We start from the raw sequence: 13,303 nt of genomic DNA, 5'->3' as shown, positions 1-13,303 counted from the left end.
GAAAAATAAGGAAGACAAAGATGCTGAAGAGAAGAGAATCAGAGAGGGTTGTCCAGAAATAAAGTTCCAAGGAAGGAGATTCATTGTGACTGAAGATAAAGGACTTTAAAACATGTTCCACTGTCTTTTCAGTTTTAAGTCAGCAAAAGTCACTAACAGTTTCAGTAAAGAGTCAATGAACAGCCACACACAGGTAAATCCAAAATGGAATTCATAGGAAGTAGGACCATCCTGGGACCCATTTAATCCACTGCAAGCAAGTGGAATGAGGTTCTGAAGAGCAATAAAGGACAGTCATAGAAAGTTAGGGGCATTTTAGCCAAACTAGAATAAAACCAAGAGTTCAGACACTTTCTAGACATTGCCCTTGCCCTGAATATTAATCACCATATGGAAGAAACCAGCACAACATTGTAAAAATTTCAAAACTTTGAAAAAAAGCAAAATGAAAAGCAAAAGAATTCTATGTGCAAATTCCTGGGCTGGGAAGATCCCCTGGAGGAGGGCATGGCAACCCATCCAGTATTCTTGCCTGAGAATCCCCATGGAAAGAGGAACCCGGCAGGCTACAGTCCATAGGGTCGCCAAGAGTCAGACAACTAAGCGACCAAGCACAGCGCAGCACAAGGAAGGAACTGCACAGAAGAGGCTGATGGCTGGTTTATTTTGACTCAGGCTGTCATCAGTCTCCAGCTATATGATACCAACTTTCAGGAGAGGCTGCTCTGCAGAGAGGAAGCACAGAAACTGGGAAATAGGATCCTAGAAGCTAGGGCAAAAGCTGGGCTTTTGTCTTTCTGATTAAGCCTAGCAGATTAAAGTTGGGTCAGTTTGGCTGACCCAGGCTTCTAACATGCCACTGAGTTACAGGGAAGTCAGAATTTTCATGCTGACTTAATTCTTGCATTTATAATTTCTTTTTTTTTAAATCTTTTTAATTTTCTTGGCTTGAAAATATCTTCTCCTTTTGACCCATGTGTGAGGATTTAAAATGAGAGAGATTAGCCCACCCATCTTCATTTTCTTTCCCATGACCTTATCTGTAGGAATGAAGAATGGTGCTGGAGAAAGAATATGATTCAGACATGGTTTTGAGTCCCTCCAATGCATCTTACCAACTGTAGGATCTCTTTCCTCTTCATTAAAATGGGAACAATCCTATTTACCTTGACTGCCTCCTGGGAGAATCAAAGGAGGTAATATATCACTTAGCAATAGTCAATATATAGCTTTATAAAGTTATCAGCATGACTTTCATACAAATATAAACATGTGCCATGAAAACACTGATAGAATAATAATGATGGAAATAAATTCCTTAATGATGGAACCAAAAGGACAGTGAAGCTGGTTCAAAGAGAAGTTAAAGAAAGAGTGACTGTATAGTCCATCAAGAGAGGCTAACTGAAAAAAGAACGCTGGGTTAGAGTCACAACTGATTATTGTCCTACAGAACAATAAAACCATAACCTTTGAGGTTATCTCTTGTACCAGACATAAATTATTTGTATCTCTATTGGACAAAAAGTCTACAAGTTAACATATAATTTCATAGTCTTGACCCTGAACAATAGGAAATAGTAAAACAAACAAAAGAACGAACCCCTAGAGAATTAAATCATCATTGGGTGAGCCTGTTAGACAATGACCCTAAATGACCTTAAAAGCCACATGCAGTCATTCTTTTTTATTTCCAAGTTTTAGATAATTTTCTCAACAATCCCTCTTGTATCATCAATAATCTCTGAAGATTATTCATGTTACAAAACGTCTGGAGTCATTGTATTTGGACCTAATTAATGTACATGGGTGCAGTAAGAGCTTTGATTAACTACTTAAGCTTCTTTGTGTATGACCAGCAAATTCAGAGCTTCTGTTTAGCAGTTACTAAGGTCAGAAAATCAACTTTTACATGGAAATTTCAAAAAGAGTCTCTGATTGTATTTTCATAAGCCTCTCTTGTTTCAGAAGTGTTTCAGTGGCTGTTACTGGAATATTAATTTCCTTTTGCTTCTAAAACAAATCACCATGAACTTGGTGGTTTAAAACAATACAAGTTTATTCTCCTACAGCTCTGAGGTCAGAAGTCTGACACAAATCTCACTGGACTACTGTCAAAGTGTTGTCAGGGTGGGTTTCTTCAAGACTCCAAGAGTCTTGGAGACTCTTAAAATCAGTATTCTTGACTTGTCCAGCTTTGAGGATGATGGGGCTCCTCAAAGCCCCTTTGTGGACCCTTTCCCCCATCTTTAGATCTGGCAATGTAGCATCTTTCAATCTCTTTCTCTCTTCCCTTCTCCTTCTCTCTATCTGACGTCTCCTGGATCTCTCTTATAAAGACCGTTGTGAATACACCGGGCCCACCAGACAAAGCAATATGACCTCCTCATTTTAAGATCCCTAATTTAATAACATTCCTTTTGCTACATTCTAGGCTCTAGGGATTAAAACATGGACACTTGGGATTTGGGAACCATTATTCACCCTACCAAGCACAGATAAAAAACTAAACACAAGAAACTCATCTCCACAGTACCTACATATTTTGATGAATTTGTTCAAGTGGCCCAAACTCTGGTATATTTCCTGTCCTGCCAGTAAATGACCTTCTTCATGGGATTCTGTAAACCATAGAACAAATAATAGGTGGGTTTCTTAAGAGGACTAGATCTTGATTTTAAATATGAAGAGCAACACTCGTTTCTTATTCGTGGGTTTGCTATACCTAAGTAATTGAGATTTGTTCCCAGGTGTGGCAACCTTGACAGGAACTTACTTACACAACCAGTTTGTCAAACTGTGTCCTGGTAAAAACAGAAGACAGATGTTTATTGATCTTATGCAAATAACCACATTACCATAAAAACTAGTGAGTTGACACTGAATTCTGAGGAGTAAGGGGAAACAAATTACCATATAAAGAATCTGTCATTTATAGGTGATTCCATTGAAGGTTAAAGATAAAGGATATATCTTACTCCCTTAATAGAGCATTTAAAAACATATTGGCAATACTCAAAATCAAATAATCTCAGTTAGATTTACCCCCACTATTCATTTAATCATTCTTATGTCTTCTATATCCAGATGTTGGGTCAGCGTTCTGCATTCATAAGGTCTTCTATTCCAGACTTACTAAAAGGAGTCCTGGAAGTCCCCGCTACATTCACAGTTGGCTAAATGAGATCACTTTAAGCTCCAAAGCCTGTACCAATGACCCTGTTTCCTAAAGTACCAATAGGTAAGAGTATCAGGTGCCACTGACATTCTGACAGTGCTATTCTTTGAAAAAGATCCAGTTATCAGCCTATAGCTTCCAGCAAAGTCTTCAGACAAACATGAGAACAAGGCAGAGACCACTTGATGATGAGAACAGATGAGCAGATTACACAGGAGGTAAATTATAAACTTTTATCTCTTCTTTTAAGAGCAGATTAAGTACTCCGAGACCAACTGTCATTTTAAAATAAAACTCTAACATTCGTATAGCATTTGGCATAAAAGTACTCACAAAATTAAAATACGTCCCCTGGGAATTGCCTGGTGGCCCAGTGGCTAAGGTTTGGCACATTGACTGCCAGGGCTCAGGTTCAATCCCTGCAGAGAGGAACTAAGATCCCTCATGCTGTGCACATAGCCAAAAAAATAATAAAATAAGTATCTTATTAATAACCTTTGTCAAAACTGAGCAAACTGCCTAATTTTTGACACATTTCTTTGCTTTCTTCCCCAGACTCATTATGTGCAAGTATTATGCTTCAGTGCAAATAAGAGTTCCTTCAAACCTTCTATACTAGCCACATTGATATTTTTCTGTTCACTATACTTTCTCATAATTTGGTACATATTTTCTCTTTACCTTATAAACAAAAGGATACTCCATTATTTTATATATATAAGCAGTGTCCTAGGGCCACATACATCTTTTAAACACCTTTTCAACATAGAAAATATAAACATATTCATTAGCATGACCCAAAGGTACAGCTTTTTTATAACACACAAAAATAGCAATAAAGGTATATATGCATATATGTGCATACACACAAAATGGTGACTATGTGTCTGTATTATCTTATTAGAAATTATCTAGATTTCTAGAAATTATCCATCAATTAATTTGATTTAACATTAGTTCAAGGTCTTAAATTTAAGAGAGGAACTTGGAAGTTTTGCTTAAAGTAAAATATCACAAAGCATGCCAAGCTTACCTCCCTTCACTATCTGTCTCCTAGAGTTTGCTCAAACTTGTGTCCATCGAGTTGGTGATATTATTGAAGCAGCTCATCCTCTATCACCCCCTTCTCCTCCCGCCTTCAGTCTGTCCCAGCATCACTCTTTGCATCAGGTAGCCAGAGTATTAGACCTTCAGCATCAGTCCTTCCAATGAATATTCAGGGTTGATTTCCTTTAGGATTGACTGGTTTGATTTCATTGCAGTCCAAAAGTGAAGTCGCTCAGTCGTCTCCAACTCTTAGCGATCCCTTGGACTACAGCCTACCACGCCCCTCTGTCCATGGGATTTTCCAGGCAAGAGTACTGGAGTGGGGTGCCATTGCCTTCTCCAGATTAGCCCTGATGCTGCTGCTGCTAAATCGCTTCAGTTGTGTCCGACTCTGTGCGACCCCATAGAAGGCAGCCCACCAGGCTTCCCCGTCCCTGGGACTCTCCAGGCAAGAACACTGGAGTGGGTTGCCACTTTCTTCTCCAATGTGTGAAAGTGAAAAGTGAAAGTGAAGTCACTCAGTCCTGCCCGACTCCCAGCGACCTCATGGACTGCAGCCTACCAGGCTCCCCCATCCATGGGATTTTCCAGGCAGAAGTACTGGAGTGGGTTGCCATTGCCTTCTCCATTGCAGTCCAAGGGAGTCTCAAAAGTCTTCTCCAGTACCATAATTCAAAAGCATCAATTATTTGGTGCTTAGCCTTCTGTATGGTCCAACTCTCACATCTGTCCGTGACTACTGGAAAAGCACACAAGGTGCTTGCCTATATTCTTAAAATACCCACTGATCCCTGGACCTGGTCATGGCCCAGACCAGGTGCTTCTGGGCCACAAAGAGCTCCCCTAACTATGCACCGAAATAGCATTGCGGAGACAGCTCATGGTCTGCAAGCAGATGTGGATCCACTGGTCTTTACAGCCAGTTTTGGAAGACAAATAGCTCAAGCTATGAGTTAGGCATGATATTTTCAGTCTGATATACTTGAGCAAAAATCAGAATCAAAACAGAATCAGAAGAAAAGAAACAGAAAGGGGAAAAAAAGCATAACAGAGAAAAGCACATTCTATCCAGTTCTCAAAAAAAAAAAAAAATTATATGTCTTTCAATAGGAAACTATTTACTCCATATACAAAATGAGAAAATTGTGTCAGCGTGTGTCAGGGAATATTCTAGTTCTAGGAATGGGGGCTTTATGTTCTTTTACATGTTTAAGTCCCCTTTAGGAACAAAAAAATGAATGAAATCATTTTAACTAAGCGAAGTTAAAAATTGACTCTTATAAGAGTTAAATGCTAGCCACTTTCTTCCTCAATACTAAAATTTTACTTTATTTGGACAATGTATATCATCTTGAGAAAAAGCATACAAATGAAAAAGCATTAATGAAAATGTTTGAAAATAATGAAAAACTTTCATTTTTCTTCTTTCATCTCTTGATTTTTTGTCTCTTGGCCATCAAATAACGTATCTTATAAGAGGAAAGAAAGTCACAACATTTGACTCACTTGCTATCAGCAGTTGTTATCAAGAGGTCTAAAGCAGAGTAGAAATTAAAGCGATTTCCTAAAATAGGGACAATAGTTTAAGTATTGTTTTCAGTTAAGTATACTATAATTGTCTTCTGTGCAAATGCTTCTACATAAGGCAAGCAAATTGTAATTATGACTAATATAATTATATATCATTATCTAAATTGCATATGCTTCAGGCTTGTCTCAGAAAATGGATTCCTCATGGATCTTATTCATCATAGTCATCGTCTACTCACCCTGATCAATAATGCATTGGTGTTTCAGTAAATGCTTATCAACAATTAGTTTGAAAAACAACAAAAAAGAATATATAAGAAATATTCATCTAGGGATGGGAAGCAGAAGCACACAGGTAATTGTGGCAGTTAGGGAAACTGGACTGTGAAGGTCAAAAGATATTCCAGTTCAGTAAAGGACTAGGCAGGGTGTCTTTATAGATATTGGGGCTGGAAAGGAAGCATTGTTAGAGCATGAAAAGGGGACTTTTTACCACTTGGATGAGCAAGGAAGAGAAATGAGAAGTGGGAATTACTCTGCACCACTGATTGGAACACAAAATTCAAGAATATAACCAGCACCACAGAATCCAAACAAAAGGACACAATAGACACACTTAGTGGAAATAAAATTGGATTTCTGAACTGGGTTTTAAGACCTTGCTATGAACTATATGCTACATCAAGAGATAAATGCTACCAATTTCTGTACATTTTCAGAAAGCTCCATAAACTCCAGACAATGTACCGAATTGACTCACAGCATGACCCCCATGAAGGAAAAGTTGCCTCTAGGAAAAAGCTTCTGAAAATCCTACAGAACTTAATGGAGATAACTACATCCTTCCAAACATATCAGGAGGAGGGTTGGAACTACACATTTTTAGAAGCATGAAGAAGGGGTTTGAAAACTGACTTAGTCCAAACCCTTAACACACTAGATTTGCACTGAACCAAAGTCACAGACAAATTGCTCTCTACTCTCACACAGCTGCTATGACCCTAATGCAATAGCTTATTTAGCAACTCTCAGTTAACCCATTAATCTATGAAGCCAGCCTTTGACTTGCAAAATATAGAGGAGTGATCTGAGTACAAAAAGTAGGATTGGGATATGATGATGGGAAAAGGGAAATTACGAAGTCAGGAGGTGTGTCTAAGTACATACGAGAGGAGGCTCCCTACTTGTCTTCCATATTGATGTATTAATGCAGAGAATGAGATTACCTATATCTCAGAGTGTTTATCAACAGGTGCTAGTATTGACCATAAAAATACACCATCACTTTTTTAAAGCAGGAGCTAATGTTTGGCATTGTGGTCTCTCTTGGTGATGAACTCTGAAAGCCAAGTTCTAGGATAGAAAAAAAAGCATTTTTCTGTATGTGTCATAGCACTTTAACTCACATCTAGTTTGGCAATATAAGCAGCTTAGATGAGAGGTGTAGGCTTTTCCTGTCCACACATCATTTCCTGACATTAATTTGATATATCTTCCAGCATTATCAAGTGATAAAGTGTACTTCTTCATGATATCCATTCGATCTGAATGATAGCCAGAAAATACATTTTGTGCTGTGTTGGTTCTGGACAAGTTGATTCCATAGCATATTCTTTAGGTAAAACTTGAATAGCAACATTTTCTTCAAGAAACTGTATCTATCCTGCTGTAGAACTCCTTCTACTAACACTTGACGGTATTCGTGGTGTACAAGTTGTTGGGACAGGGAAATGAAGGAACCGTGCTGTCCCTGTGTTCACACATAGAAATGAGAATACATTTCTGTAAATTTTGTTCTGTGAGAATGACCTGCTAACCAACCTTCTGCTCACAATCTTGAGTCATTCTCCTTCAGTTCTGCCAAAATGTCTTGCTGTAATGCACACCTGCTCATGACATTCGTAGGCTTGAAACACTCCAGTGATTCCTAAATGTCTGTGGAGCAAAGTCCAAGCCAATGAGTGTGACTCGAAACACCTCTACAAACAGGCACCACTCTCCTTCCCAGGCTCATTTTTCATCATTCCTTACCTCGCACAACGGATCCATGGCAGATACAACTTGTTTTGTGTTTCAGGTTTTACTCAGGCTGTGAATCTTTGTTTGGTCAACTAACTTCTCATCAAATGCTTCACAGGTGGTTCAGTCGGTAAAGAATCTGCCTGCAATGCAGGAGACCTGGGTTTGATCCCTGCATTGGGAAGCTCTCCTGGAGTAGGAAATGGCACCCCACTCCAGTATTCTTGCCAGGAGAATTCCATCAACAGAGGAGCCTGGCGGGCTACAGTCCATGGGGTCGCGAAGAATCAGACACACCGAGTGACTTAATACAGCACAGCATAGCACACTTCTCATCCTTTGAGAGTTCAGGCCTTCTTTCCTCAAAGTACGTTTCCCTGGCCCTTTTTTTTCTTGCAGTTGGGTTAAGTAGGATCCATACTTCTTTCTTCAGTTACTATGTGCAGATTTTTTATCCTCACACGGTGCCTCATTGAAATACATTAATGTGCTTATTCCTAAACTACTAGGTATTCTCTTTCCTGATGCTTCTTGGCACCAAGAAGATGAGAACCAGGAACACCAGTGGTGGAAGCCCCAGTCCCAACAGTCAGAAAGGTTGTTTGTTCCGTGTTCTGTTCAGGCCCTCAATGGATTAGATAATGACTACTTACATTGGAGAGGGCAGTTTGCTCTATTGATTCAAATGGAAACAGCCTCACAGACACACCTGGAGATGATGTTTAACCAGATAACAGCATGCTATGCTATGCTAAATCAATTCAGTCCTGTCCGACTCTGTGCAACCCCATAGACAGCAGCCCACCAGGCTCCCCGGTCCCTGGGATTCTCCAGGAAAGAACACTGGAGTGGGTTGCCATTTCCTTCTCCAGTGCATGAAAGTGAAAAGTGAAAGTGAAGTTGCTCAGTCGTGTCCAACCCTTAGCAACCCTTTGGACTGCAGCCTTCCAGGCTCCTCCGTCCATGGGATTTTCCAGGCAAGAGTACTGGAGTGGGGTGCCATTGCTTTCTCCGGATAACAGCATACTATGACCCAATCAAGTTGACACAGAAAATTCAGCATCATGACTACAAATTTAAAGTCAAGGTTAGACTCATTTATGCTGCTGCTGCTGCTAAGTCGCTTCAGTCGTGTCCAATTCTGTGCGACCCCATAGAGGGCAGCCCACCAGGCTCCGCCGTCCCTGGGATTCTCCAGGCAAGAACACTGGGGTGTGTTGCCATTTCCTTCTCCAATGCATGAAAGTGAAAAGTGAAAGTGAAGTTGCTCAGTCGTGTCCAACTCTTAGTGACCCCATGGACTGCAGCCTACCAGGCTCCTCCATCCATGGGATTCTCCAGACAAGAGTTCTCCCCACTCCAGTACTCTTGCCTGGAGACTCATTTATTTATCATATACTTTATGTGTTGAGAGAAATTGCATAAATAGGAAATTATATTTCAGAACAATGAATTTGATGTTAATTTGTAAAATGAAATACAGACGAGACCAGAAAAGACTACACCTGTGAGTACTGACATTAACAGTAATGAAAGCCAAATTCTAGAGTTTTGAATGTGGGGAAGAAAAATAAAAGATGGCTGTAAAAATAATCTCCGTTAAAATGTTAAATGCTTTCAATGTGGTAAGAATTGTATTCAGTTCAGTTCAGTTCAGTTCAGTTGCTCAGTCGTGTCCGACTTTTTGTGACCCCATGAATTGCAGCATGCCAGGCCTCCCTGTCCATCACCAACTCCCAGAGTTCACCCAAACTCAAGTCCATCGAGTTGGTGATGCCATCCGGCCATCTCATCTTTTGTCATCCCTTTCTCCTTCTGCCCCCAATCCCTCCCAGCATCAGGGTCTTTTCCAGTGAGTCAGCTCTTCTCAGCAGGTGGCCAAAGTATTGGAGTTTCAGCTTCAACATTAGTCCTTCCAGTGAACACCCAGGACTGATATCCTTGCAGTCCAAGGGACTCTCAAGAGTCTTCTCCAACACCACAGTTTAAAAGCATCAATTCTTCGGCACTCAGCTTTCTTCACAATCCAACTCTCTCATCCATACATGACCACTGGAAAAACCATAGCCTTGACTAGACAGACCTTTGTTGGCATAGTAATATCTCTGCTTTTGAATATGGTATCTAGGTTGGTTATAACCTTCCTTCCAAGAAGTAAGCGTCTTTTAATTTCATGGCTGCCATCACCATCTGCAGTGATTTTGGAGCCCAAAAAATAAAGTCTGCTACTGTTTCCACTGTTTCCCCATCTATTTCCCATGAAGTGATGGGACCAGATGCCATGATCTTAGTTTTCTGAATGTTGAGCTTTAAGCCAACTTTTTCAGTCTCCTCTTTCACTTTTATCAAGAGGCTTTTGAGTTCCTCTTCACTTTCTGCCATAAGGGTGGTATCATCTACATATCTGAGGTTATTGGTATTTCTCCCAGCAATCTTGATTCCAGCTTAAGCTTCTTCCAGCCCAGCGTTTCTCATGATGTACTCTGCATAGAAGTTAAATAAGCAAGGTGACAATATACAGCCTTGACGGACTCCTTTTCCTATTTGGAACCAGTCTGTTGTTCCATGTCCAGTTCTAACTGTTGCTTCCTCACCTTCATATAGGTTTCTCAAGAGGCAGGTCCATTTAAATCTCTCAAAAATCCTGTTTGGATAAACACTGAAGCCTGAGATAACCCAGGTTTAGGTTAAGTAATTTGCTTGAAGTCGTACTTCAGAGATTTAAAACCAGCTCTGTGATAAACCCATACTGTTTCCACTGCATTGCTTCTGCCTCTTGGTCAAAAGGGGAAATATATTCAACAGACACACATGGCATGAACTCTTTGGGTATGGTATAGTCTCAGGATCTTTTTCACATCTACATATATCTAATGAATTTGGTTAAGTTGGGAGAGGGAAAATAGCTAAGTGCATACAAAGGACTGAATTCTCCTTTATCCTCATTTGTAAGTCAACTCAAATTAGGCAAGGTTATCATGAATAACCTAATGATTGAAGCTCACAACCTCTGGGGCCACCATATTTTATATCATGAAACAACCTAAAATCTCCATTGTGAGTTCTCTGAAGAGCAGACTACTGTGTTTTATCTGTTTTATTGTATTTTATTTGGCTGCACTGGGTCTTCATTGCAGCACGTGGCTTTCTCTAGTTGCGGAACTCAGGCCCTAGGTGAAGGGTATTTAGTAACTGTAGCATGCAGGCTTAGCTGCACCATGGCATGTGGGATCTTAGGTCCCTGACCAGGGACAGAACCTGTATCTCCTGCATTGGAAGGCAGATTCCTAACCACTGGACTACCAGGCAAATCCTAAACTACTGTGATTTTTAATTCCTCAAATGATGTTGATATATGCGGCCACCTGAAAAGTGGCTCTCCCAAAAGATGCCCATGTCCCAGTCTCTGGAATCTGCCATTGTTACCTTATATAAACAAACAAACAAAAAATTGCATATGCAATTAAATGAAGGATTTTTCTTTAAATAGCAAACATTTATTTCTCACAGTTCGGATGCTGGAAGTCTAAGATCAGGGAGGCAGAAGGGTTGGGTTCTAGATGACAGCTCTCTTTCTGGCTTGCAGATGGCTGCCTTCTTGCTGTGTACCTCTCTCATATACCTTTTTCCCCCAGTTTTCTGAGAAATAATTAGCATACTTCACTGTATAGATCTGGGCTTTCCAGGTGGATTAGTGGTAAAAATTCCACCCACCAACACAGGAGACACGGGTTCTATCCCTAGGTCAGAAAGATCCCCTGGAGAAGAAAATGGCAACCTACTCCAGTATTCTTGCCTTGGAAATCTCATGGACAAAGAAGCCTGGTGGGCTGCAGTCCAAGAGATCACAAAAGAGTCAGACATGACTTAGCGACTAAACAATCACTGTATAAGTCTAAGATGAAGAGCGTAGTGGTTTGATTTACATGTATAATGAACTGATTACCACATAGATTCAGCTAGCATCCATCTTTTTTGTGTTTTTATGTTATTTAGTATTCTTTTTTCTCCACTTAAAGAACTCCTTTTAGTATATCTTGTAAGGCAGGTCTAGTGGTAACCAACTTACCCAGCTTTTGTTTGCTAAAAGAAAAAAAAAAAAACACAAAAAAACCCTTGGTCAATGAATTACATCCTTTTCTCAAAGAACAAAAAGGGGCATTACTTCACCTGGGCAGTCCCTTGAAATGGATTTGGATTGACCTTGGAAAAACAAATATTGTGACTTCCCAGATATTATTTAATCCATGGGAAGACCATTTTACAGTCAATCTTTCTATACCCTCCCATCCAAAGTATGAAAATGTTAGAACTGAAGAAATAAATGAGTGCTCATAAAATACTGAAGTATTCTGCTATCAAGTTACTGAACTAACACAATGGTTTATAACACCATGATGAAACTGAGCAATTGGATACTGTGATGAATCTGAGGTATTGCAACCTTGACAGTGTTAAGGATTATAAGTGTTAAACAGTAACACCATGTTCCTTTTGTCCATAGGCTCAGTGGGATGGCTTGACTGGGCGTATCACCTTCAATAAAACCGATGGCTTGAGGAAGGATTTTGATCTGGACATTATTAGTCTCAAAGAGGAAGGAACTGAAAAGGTAACCTCCTTGATGATAAATTTGGAAATTACAAAAGAACACCTCTCGTGCATTTTACTTGCACAACAAGTACAGGAATGATGAGGCTATTTTCCCAGCCTATTCATTTATGTCCAGTTTTCTAGCTCACTCTCTCTGATCTGCAAATTGATGTTGATGTACTAGACTCTTAAATTGTGTGTGTTATCAACAGCAATGCTAATGGCTACATAGTGCTTGGCATATTTACAAGCATACATACAGCCCTAGGGGTGGGGATCATTAGCCCCTTATTCCACAGGTTCTAAGAAATTGAACTCAGACTTGGAAAATCAGAAGCTGTCAATGATTTATCTTTGGAATGACACCCAAGGGTCAAAAGTGAATTTTAATTGTACTCCATTTTGAGATGGGTGACAGAGGACAGAATGAAGCAGAATGTAAAAGGCTTACTGAAGCAAACTAACTTTACATCCTTTATTTTATGAGGAAATATGCTTTAACAATGTATTTTAATGTTGAGTTTGATTTTAGGATTATTATAGTTGTAATTCTCAACCTCTCAGTGTTTCAAGTTACTATTCAGGGCAATGCAAATGTAAGCTATTTAACTGATTAATAATAATAATAATAGGGACTTCTCTGGTGGTTCAGTGGTTGACTCTGCACTCACAGTGCAGGGACAAGGGTTCAATCCCTGGTCAAGGAACTAAGATCCCACATGCCATACAGCATAGCTAAAAGATAAAATAATAATAATACAAATATTTTAAAAAATAATAATAAAAGAATTTGCCTTCTCTTTATTACATCAATTTAGTATTCACAATATATATCGTGAATTCACTATATATTGGGATAATTAACACCTATAGTGAAGACGTTAACTTTTAGAACCTTAAGGATAAAAGATCTTGAAACCGCCCCCCCCCCCCCCC

The 13,303-nt window shown here is 39.6% G+C and overlaps 1 protein-coding gene across 4 annotated transcripts in view; it reads left to right on the top strand.

The window, feature by feature from the left end:
• GRIK1 (glutamate receptor, ionotropic, kainate 1) overlaps positions 1-13,303 on the top strand; it is a 473,915-nt gene that overhangs the window by 394,601 nt on the left and 66,011 nt on the right. For all 4 annotated transcript variants that reach the window (XM_010855823.1, XM_010855821.1, XM_010855820.1 and 1 more), the window contains one exon: positions 12,279-12,386. In XM_010855823.1, the coding sequence (XP_010854125.1) occupies positions 12,279-12,386 (108 nt within the window). The remainder of the gene's footprint in view (positions 1-12,278; positions 12,387-13,303) is intronic.

The sequence above is a fragment of the Bison bison genome, unplaced genomic scaffold (genome assembly GCF_000754665.1).
Source record: "Bison bison bison isolate TAMUID 2011002044 unplaced genomic scaffold, Bison_UMD1.0 scf7180017864368, whole genome shotgun sequence".
NCBI lineage: Eukaryota > Metazoa > Chordata > Mammalia > Artiodactyla > Bovidae > Bison > Bison bison.
This window is presented reverse-complemented; position numbering and strand designations above follow the sequence as displayed.